At 52.1% G+C, this 10226-nt stretch overlaps 2 protein-coding genes across 2 annotated transcripts; both read left to right on the top strand.

Annotated features, from left to right (window-relative positions):
- Positions 1-241: 241 nt before the first annotated feature.
- PODANS_1_4510 (uncharacterized protein) lies at positions 242-1008 on the top strand (the record flags this gene model as incomplete). The annotated part of the gene is made up of 3 exons (XM_001912618.1): positions 242-274; positions 329-852; positions 915-1008. The coding sequence occupies 3 exons, from the start codon at positions 242-244 to the stop codon at positions 1006-1008; spliced, it is 651 nt and encodes a 216-aa protein (XP_001912653.1).
- Positions 1009-3443: 2435 nt separating this feature from the next.
- On the top strand, positions 3444-6453 carry PODANS_1_4500 (uncharacterized protein; the record flags this gene model as incomplete). The annotated part of the gene is made up of 4 exons (XM_001912617.1): positions 3444-3917; positions 3980-4129; positions 4179-4592; positions 4681-6453. The coding sequence occupies 4 exons, from the start codon at positions 3444-3446 to the stop codon at positions 6451-6453; spliced, it is 2811 nt and encodes a 936-aa protein (XP_001912652.1).
- Positions 6454-10226: the final 3773 nt, after the last annotated feature.

Below are 10226 nucleotides of genomic sequence, written 5' to 3'. Positions count from 1 at the left end.
TTCACACTGGAGATCGTCGAGGTTCAATTAAAGTGGGACTATCGCGTCAAATACCCAATCATGTCTCTTACACAGACCACCTAAATGGGAGCCCGACGCGGCGCGACTTCCACTTGGTTTCTCACTCTCACCACTCTTCTTCTCACAACCAAGTACAACAAAATCTAGAGGAGCCTTTCACTTGAGCCAAATCTCTTACTTCTCACTACGACTCCAAATAAAACTCGCCAACTTATCCAAGATGCCGATGTACGGAGACCAGGGCAACAAATTGGTAAGTGAGAAACGTCTCATCAGTGACTTTAACACCCACTCACACATCTGATAGGTGCAACACGCCAAACGCATGCAGAACCTCGCCCACCTGCCACCATACCAGACAGAGCTCGTCCGCGCCGTGACACGTGAGGTGCGAGATTTGGACAAGGACGTGGCCAGCCTCCTCGAACCTTTTCAGGGGTCATTTGACCCCTCTGCAGACCAGTCCACGGCTTGCACCCTACTGGTCAACCATCTGTCTATGCGGAGAAACAAGCGGTGCCTCCTTGCCTACCACCGCACCAGGACAGATAAGCTGGAGGAGCTGGTATGGAACGGGTCAGATGTCCTGGACCTCGCTGGCCAGCAAGCGGGAGGTGGTGCCAATGGCGCAACTGCCGCGGCCGATGGTGGGGCGAGTAGCAGTCTGAGCCCACAAGAGGAGGACTATGTTCGACAATACGGCGACCTCCTCGCGGCCTACAAGGGCCAGTGGACAGATATTGACCTAACTGGCAGCCTCGAGCCGCCCAGAGATCTCTTCATTGACGTGCGGGTGCTCAAAGATGCGGGTGAGATCCAGACCGAATACGGGTAGGCATGCTGATCTCCGCGGATGGTCCCGCATGCATGTCATGAGACTAACAACCGCGTAGGGCTATCAATCTCACCAAGAACAGCCAGTTCTATGTTCGGCAAGGAGATGTTGAGCGCCTGATCGCCCAGGGCTACCTTCAGAAGCTTGGCTGAGGGGGCGTGGGCGAAGTGCAAGTATCATGTAAGAGTCCAACATGATCACGATTTTGCAGGTCAAAACAGATGCAGGGCCAAATTGCCCAGTATGCGACGGTCCCTCGGAAGTACTCCCATCGCTATTTTCCTCGCCATGATCACTGTCTGGGGAAGAAAGATAGGACGGTCCCGAGCGGTGTTCACAAGGCCACGGTCTTTTACCATTCGAGACTCCCATCGTCCCTCTTGTCCCACCAAATCATGACGAAAGTTCGCACCACCATGACGGCAAAAGGTGGCCTTCCGGTTCCAGTCAGGGAAGCGGAAATCAATATCAGAGAGCCTCTGGCAGAGCTGAAATCATCAAACTCGGCATGAGGGTCAGAATACCTCCTGCATGAACAGGGCTCAGCGGTCCATCTGAAGGCCCAATGCCGCAGCCGTCACAGCATGCATACGACGTTGGAGAATTTTGGAGAAATCAACCAGGTCATTAACCCAGGCGCCGCAACCCGCAACGGCTCCCACGGTGTGCGCCTGCAGGAAGTTGGCGCCTCAGCTCACATGGCGAGTTCAAATTTTTTCCGTCCGTCGTCGTCGAGGGGCGATGGACCACAGTGGCAATACTGTGCCGTGCCAAGGCATATATGGGTAGGAAAAGCCATCAGAGACTAGAGAATTTGAGCTTCAAATAGCTCGACAACATCACAAGACCGATCGTCGATTGAAATACAGAACTATAAACATCTCCACAAGACTCCTTGTACCATTTTCGATAGCTCTCTGGTGGATAAGGGATGTCTCCGCTGCCAGCTCAGAAAAGCGGGTGCGGTACGCGAGCACCGGAGCTGCCCGTGAAGGATGGAGCAAACCAATTCGCACTGTTCTTGCGTTGACCTGCATGGGGCTGATGACGACTTTGAAGCTTCTGGCCCCACCATTCAGAGCTATCCTTGCGTGTTCCAGACCATATCAGTGACGGCGCGGTCCAAACGGCACCTCTCTCGCGGACTTGGCTCTCCATCTTCTCAAGTCCACGCACCACGTTTACGAGCGACGCAAAAACTGCTGGAAAGACGTTACGACTGGGCGAGGCGCATAGCTTATTTCCTACGTGCCTTAGTGTTGCTTTGGAGCTGGAATCCCTGAGTTTTGGTGGGGCTGGTGTGGGGAAAAAATAAACGTACAAAAATACCGATTGCAGGCACCTTTTTCGTTCTGTGATATGTCGAGAACCCTCCTGGCCGCCCGCCGCTTCCAGTCTTCGACCGCTTTCTCTGTTGACCTCGATTCATGTACACGACCTTTTTGCAACTCTTTTTCTAGTACCGACCGGTGAATAACTCTGCGACTTATATTGGAGCGCATATCGTTTGTGCGAGTTACACTCTTCAGCCTGCATTGGAGTTTACCTATTCCAATCTTGTATCGCATACTACTTAACTGCCCACGGCCGGTCTCGCAACATCCCGTCTGCAGGACAACACCGCACACACCAGCCGACCTACATACATTTGCGCCTACACTTCCTTCGGTTTGAGCTCGTCATCGGGTTTCTTATTGGGGAAAAGTAAGGGGTCAAGGATCTAGTGCCATCTTGCAGTTTTGACTTTTGGTGGATCTGCAACATGCACGCTTCTGGGTAACCTGATCGTTGAACATTCCCGTCCATACACCCATCCCATCTTCTAGGGTACTCTCCGATTGCGCGCCCCCAGAAAGAGTCCGCAAGTCTCTAGGACCGCTTTGGAACCAGAAGAAATGTCTTCCCCTGTCTTTGGCCAGTTTTCCCCCTGGGCCAGAAGACGGTCGTCTACCGTCTCCAATGACTCTCAGGACCAGCCCGAAGACCAAACCATAACCTCAATCCCCCCAGAGCCAATACCAACATCCCAGAACCAGCAGAACAACAACAACAACAACAACAACAACAACAACAATGATGCAAGGTTTCTTTCCTCCTCTGTCGGTTCAGTGAGCCACCGTGAGCCTACAAGATCTTACATTCATGGTTCAATCAGGGACCCAGGTATGTTTACATTCCCCCTTATCCCCCTTATCCCACCCAAACCTCCGTAATATAAACTTACAAAACCCATGCGATAGCCCGCCTCGAAAACATCCAGTCAGCCCGCTCCGTCCGCGCTGACACGGCCGAACTCGCGGATTACTTCCTATCAGACAAGAAAGACGGACGCAGCGCCTCGTTCCTCTCCCGAGCACGCTCTCTCTCGTCATCGGCCCGACCCGATCACGCAATCACGGGTGGTAGTGGTGGTGGTCGCAACAACAACAACAACAACAACGAACCAGGCGTCACCAACAATAACAATATAGCAAACGACCTGCTCGGCGCATCGATCTCGGCCGAGACCATAGAGGAAGTCTCTGAGCCGCCTTCGCCGGAGCCGTTGGATGATAGCGCCGAGGTTGACTCTGGAGAGGGGCCTTCGATGATTGCTGCTATGCTGAGGAGGTCGCCGCCTGAGGAGAGGTATTTGCTGCCGCACCATAAGGAGGATCAGATAAGGGAGGATGATGTGGTGGAGGTTACGGGGGATGAGGATGAGGATGGGAATGAGGAGGATGATTTGAGCAGGCTGTCGACGAATGAGCCACGGCCGTTGCTGTCGAGGTGGGGCGCGGAGGAGGATGAGACATCGCCGTTGATGGTGTCGAGGTCTAGGGAGAGTAGGAGGAGTTATGGGATTAGCAATGGGAGGAATGGGAGTGTTGATTTGGAGAGCCAGAAGGGGCCGTCGAGGACGGGGTGGCTGCATAGGACTATTGACTCTGTCAAGGGGGGTAGGGGAAAGGTTGCTAGGGGGTTCAAGAGTTGGGATCGGCATGCGCTTTGGAAGAATGTTGTGGTTGCTCCTGTGGCGTGCCTGCCGGCGGTGGTGGTTGGGTTGTTGCTGAATATTTTGGATGCATTGTCATATGGTGAGGACTGTGGCTATCCTATCCTTTGCGGAATCGTTACTAACAGCTACCAGGTATGATTTTGTTCCCGCTGGGAAGTCCAATTTTCGCCAATTTAGGATCGGCGGGTATTTCCATCTTTTACGTGAGCACGATCATCTCGCAGTTGACATTCTCGACTGGGAGTATTTTCAGGGGCGGAGTCGGATCTGAATTGGTAAGCAAATGTAGACCTATTCCCATGCAACAATGCTAACATCCACCAGATCGAAGTTGTGCCCTTTTTTCACAACATGGCTGCCACCATCACCACTTTGGTAGGCGAGGACAAGCCTGATGCCGTCATTGCAACTACAATCACCTCTTACGCCCTCAGTTCGATGCTTACCGGAACTGTATTCTACCTCATGGGCAAGTTCGAGTTTGGGTATATCGTCGGTTTTATCCCCCGTCATATCCTGATCGGCTGCATCGGTGGTGTCGGTTGGTTCTTGGTTGCCACTGGCTTTGAGGTCACAGCGCGGATGGATGGCAGTCTGAACTACGATCTTGAAACCGTGAAGAAGCTTGCGCAGGCTGATACTGTCCCACTTTGGATCATTCCTTTGGTGCTTGCCATTGTTCTGTTTTGGGGCCAGTCCAAGATCACATCCAAGTTCTTCCTGCCGTTGTACATCCTCGTCATTCCTGCTGCGTTCTACGCGGTTGTCTCGATGCTTGGGGCTGTGGATACAGAGAGTCTGAGAGGGAAGGGCTGGGTGTTTCAAGGGCCTCCTGAGGGTGAGCCGTGGTGGTATTTCTGGACGCTTTACAGTACGTACTTTCCTACCGGTTTTTTTATGTGAACCTCCCGCTAACATGTCAACAGAATTCCACCTGGTTGACTGGAGCGCCATTGTGCAGTGTGTCCCCGCCATGTTCGCCCTCACCTTTTTCGGAATCTTGCACGTCCCCATCAACGTCCCAGCGCTCGCACTCAATGTGGGGGAGGATCATGCTGATCTTGACCACGAGCTCAAGCTTCACGGCTACTCGAACTTCCTCTCTGGATGCGTGGGCAGCATTCAAAACTACCTCGTCTACGCCAATAGCTTGTTCTTTATGCGCTCAGGCGGCGACAGTCGGCTGGCAGGTTACATACTTGCCGCCCTTACCTTTTTAGTCATGATGATCGGACCTTCGTTGATTGGTTTCATTCCCATCATGATGGTTGGTGTCCTCATCTTTGATCTTGGGTTTGAGCTGCTGCTGGAGGCCGTGTGGCAGCCGAGGAAGAAGCTCAAGCTGCTTGAATATCTTACTGTCATTGCTATCGTGTTGATTATGGGTATCTATGATTTTGTCGTGGGTATCGGGGTTGGTATCTTGCTGGCTTTTATCTCGTTGATTGTTCAGGCTTCGAGGGTGCCGGCTGTTCGAGCCAGTTATTCAGGAGAGGTGGTTGGCTCGACAGTGAGGAGAAACCCTACACAGCAACACTACCTGCGCCAGGTTGGTCGCCAGATCAACATCATCAAGCTTTCGGGGTATTTGTTTTTCGGCACCATCGTCAGCGTCGAGGAGAAGATCAGACACCTCATCACCGAGGACCAGTTCAAGAAGCGGCCTATCAAGTTCCTCATCTTGGACCTATGGCTAGTCACTGGGCTGGATTACTCGGCCGGCGAAGTCTTCAACACCATCAGCCGCCTCCTCAACGGCAAGGGCATCGAGCTCGTCATCAGCGGTGTTGGGCCCGAACGTTCCTTAGGCCGCTCCCTCCGCGCGGTCGGGTTGGGAGAGGACGGGATTGAAGTCAAGTTCCTCCCGGAACTGAATTCAGCCCTGGAATACTGCGAGAACGAGCTTCTCAAAACCCTCTATGCCAACCAGCAAGAGGAGGAGCAGCAGCAGCTCATTCAGCAACAGCAGCAGCAACCCTCGCCGAGACCTTCGGCAAACTTGGATGTGCCTTCTAGTCTGGGCCCGCATTTTTCGTCGTCTGACCTGTTGGGGTCGTCGCCGAGGAGGTCTCATCTGAGAGAAGCGGCCAAGAACTCTCTTGGCACGATGGAAGTACGCAAAAAACTCACGAGATGGCAGTCTTTCAAAGAGCCGCTGCGTCTCATCCTCCGCATCTTCCAAGACGTCTCGGATAAAAACGAGGACTTTTGGTTCCGGGCTGTGGGGTACTTTCAGAGAAAGGAATACGCCCACGGAACGGTCCTCTTCAAATCAGGGGAGCAAGCAGAAGGGTTTTACCTGCTGGAGTCGGGGATTTTGAGGGCCGAGTATGAGCACCCTCAGGGGATGCTGTACGAGAGTATCGTCGCGGGCACCACGTGCGGGGAGCTGCCGTTTTTCAGCGAGACGAACAGGACGGCGACGTGTGTGGTGGAGAGCGAGGGGGGTGTGGTGGTTTGGGTTATGGACCGGGAGGGGTGGGGGAGGATGCAGAGGGAGGAGGCGGAGGTGGCGAGGGAGCTGTTGAGGATTAGCCTCAAGTTGACGAGCGAGAGGATGGGGGTTATTACAAGTTATACGCTTACTATGGCTGGGTGAGGGAAGGGGGGGGAATCTTGAGCGAGTCGGTTTTTTTTGCTTCTGGTATTATACCGGGTTTAGGTATATTTGGGTTTGGGAGGGGGGTAACGAAAAGCGTTTGTGTTTTTGGGGAGGGATGTCTTGAGCCCGTAAGATAGAGGGGGTGGTTTGGGTATGAGGCAGGCCATGTGAGATTGGTGATACGTTGTAGATAGGGGGTACAGATGATACCAAGACAGAAAAGAAAATGTCCCGAGAATATCACCACCGTTGTTGTACATGTTATGCACCTTGCAAACACTTTGCAGACTAAGACGGGAAAATATAGTGAGATATGTTTATAGGGAGGATCGCCGAGACATGCAGCAAGTTTGTAGATTGGAAGAAATATGACAGATAAGAGTCGGAGTACTTTATTTCATGGGATGGCCGATGTGGAATTCCAAGGAGATAGAATATCCCGTTGGTATCTCCGGTAGCTGAACGCCTCGTCGGCCGAGTCAAAGTCTCACAGCCGATTATACTTGTCTCGGGTTTGGAAGATTTCAGAATGACACCAGACTATCTCCGGCTGGAGCATGAGATTCGTGGCTGTTTCATGGGGCACCCGACATCCATCAATCAACGTTCGTGGAGGTTGCTCCTTCCTTGTGACACTGCTGGTTGTGGTTCCTTCCTCAAATGGTGTTCCGGTAGGTCATCGGCAGGAGCAAGACTTTGTGCTGGGAAGGTGCGATGATTGAAGGAAAGAACAGCTCTGGAAGGTTACTGAGGGGGTGGACAGGGAAGGTGTTCAGGTGATGGAGATGATGATGGTTTTGCTGCTTGTTGAAAGGCAATTTACTGGTTGAGAGGGCCAAAGTATTTGAAGAATGGCTAGACAGTGGGTTTTATCCAGTTTGCTGAGATGTTGCCGGGATTTGAGTGACAAGCTGTTAAAGGGACTTACTTGCATCTTCTCCTTTAGCACATCAACACATTACCCGTTTAACACATCACCACAATCCCCCTTTACCACATCACCACATTACACTTTTCCCGCATCAACCCCTTCCAATGCTTACCACCCCGACACTAAAATATATTTAAGATCAGTCCTTCCTTCGTTCTATTCTCCTCGCGCAGCAAAAATGTCCCCCCCATCCCGTCCCTCTGTTTCGGCATATAACTAACCTTCAAATCTACATGTATATCATACCCCTTTCACCAGCTATATCGCGAGGTTTTTGGCTCCAACAAGGACCAGGGCTTCACCTACCCCAGGCCCCCTCAACCGAACTCCAAGACATGATGGCTCGTTTCCGGGGAAAGAAAAAGGGTTCGAGTTTTGGCTCAGCTGGGGGGGATCTGAAACATGTGTAGTTTTGTAGCTTAGGTGGTTCTTTGTTTTGAAGGGGTGAACCATGGTTTAGGTAAAAAGATATGGGCATAAATGCGTGCGTGATGTCTAGGCTCAGCCACATCTCAACGTGTGATATATACGAGGCGTGGAGTAAGACTCTCTCATTCAACTGCCTCGTGATCGAAGGCCGCGCCGAGGATAGACCTTCTTTGCCATGGGGCAGAGCAGAAACGTCTGGTTGAGTTTGATCTACCACATCCTACCAGAACTCAGAACCTGTCCCGATTCCCATGTCTTCCTATTATACCACACCCAGATTACCTATCAGGTGTGTGCCGCCCAGGCTATGGCACAGTTCCTTCCTACCCATCTCGCCCAAATGCCGGGTCAAGACGACGGCACAGCTCAAGAAACATGTATCATCAAACATCCAATAAACACGATGTTCCCGCGCCGTCAGGAAAACCGCTCTTATTCCCCTACCGGCTTTGTGCCACCCACCATTTACATCTCACACGAAATGCCGATTGCTGCCTCTTTAGACTTTGACATCTCTGCGAGATGGTGTGCAAGTGGGGGTTAGTTCCTGAAGGGACTGAGACAAACAATGGAATGTTTCCCTTTTTGCAAGGGCTCAATAAACTTGAGGCGATCGCCAAACTCGGAACCATACATGCACTTTCAACATCTCAAAAAGCTGGATTGTTACCCATGTTCCGATCGATCCTTAAGAATGAAGGGAAAATCTGCCAAGGTCCTCGATAAATATGTTTGCTGCCTTCCTTCCCCCCTCGGCAGAAACGCACTGGCATCGAAATTCGGACTTGCAGGTTGCATACGCACACATTTTATCAGTGCCCTCTCCTCGCAGCAGTTGGCGTCTCGGCGGGGGGCAACTCAAGTTCTGGCTAGCTACACCACAGAAAACCTTCAGCCTTTTCCCCCCTACAGGCACTCAAGGGAACTAGATAGTGTAGAGCTGTTTCAATAGAGGCTGAATAATTCAAGGCCCTAGAAAACACAACATCCCGTTCGCACAGGCCTCCTTCGTTGCGATCAGACTTGCCATCCCGCCGAGGGAGTATTATCGATCGAGATAACCCGTATGTAGGAAACAAGACACTAGTACTGTTGTGTAGTGTAAAAGGGGACCAACATCGGAAATGAAAGATTAACCACGGTAAGTAGTAACCGCAGGGAGACTACGCCAGGAACGGCAGAGGGACGATAACCGACGCAGCGTGCTGAGGGTATCTTGGGTGGTGTGAATGTACCTGCAGACTGCAGTAGTATCATGGTAGTCTGCTTTTTCGGTTCTATAGCCGTAACTCGTTACATTATTGCCGATCAGGAAAGTTGAATTCGGAGAGAATATGACCGGAGGATAATGTCTTGCCTTCTTGTTGCCCAGATATATAATAATAATCTGTATGGAGTGATTCCCGGATTGCCGGACGATGAAGATTGACGACATTTGAATTTGATTCAAGCCCTCCCTGGGAAGGCTTTCGCGAACCCAGGGCGATGGTACAGGCCAGTGGAGAACTGCTGCAGACAGGAAGCTCTTCAGCATTCCATTGAATGCAAGACATCGTGCGCCAACTTCTCGAACACTGGCGGAGGTCACAGTCGCATGGCCATGGCCATCATATGGTTACCGCAACGACCCCCTTTTTATCAGGCGAGCGTGGTTCGCGAGAGGTTGTGATTGGAACGGCACAGCACGGGGGTCACTGCAGCAGACTTCCGGGGCCCCTGTCGATAGTGAGCACAGACTTTGGTTGAAGGCCTGGTAGGGAAGACATCTCAGTTGCCGATGGAGGAGCAAAAAGTCTGGGGTTGACGAGATGGCGGACGAAATCTGACAGGTCTGCGGCGTTTTTGAATCCAAAACTGAGTTTGATTGCCTCAATCAGCTCGTGGCTTCGTCGAGTGCCTTTCAGCTTTGTGATTCGAGTGTTTTGTGTCTGGCTATTGGAGCCGCCGTGGGTGGGTTGTAGCGGCCACCTGATGCCCACCGCACCTCCTGCTTTTGGTACCGATCGTCATCCCCAGTTGTTGCCCAACTGGTGATAGGATTTGGTGTTTGTTTTTTTCGTCAGCCCGATGAGATGAGAGAGCCTTTTTGTGCCCCTCATCTAGGTGAGGAGGCCCTGTTGCGTGATGTGGCTGCCATCCTCCACCGGGGTATCAGCCCCTCACCACTCATCATCTCGACTGGATGTTTCTCTCAGATCGTGGAGCATGTGAAAAAATTGTCGCGCAAAAAGGTAGGTTACCATGGATGCGATGCACCAGCGCGATGTGATGATTAGGTGGGATCTCAAATCCTCCGCGCCGCCTCGTCACTGGTGGATGGGCGTCATCAACGGAAGAGTCGACGGTCGACTGTTACTGGCTGCTTGCTGCTGTCAGAAGGATGCGCCATGGCACAAAAGCTCAGAATCCG

Source organism: Podospora anserina, chromosome 1 (assembly GCF_000226545.1).
Source record: "Podospora anserina S mat+ genomic DNA chromosome 1, supercontig 1".
NCBI classification, from domain to species: domain Eukaryota; kingdom Fungi; phylum Ascomycota; class Sordariomycetes; order Sordariales; family Podosporaceae; genus Podospora; species Podospora anserina.
The sequence above is the reverse complement of the archived record's forward strand: the minus strand, read 5'-3'. Positions and strand labels throughout refer to the sequence as shown.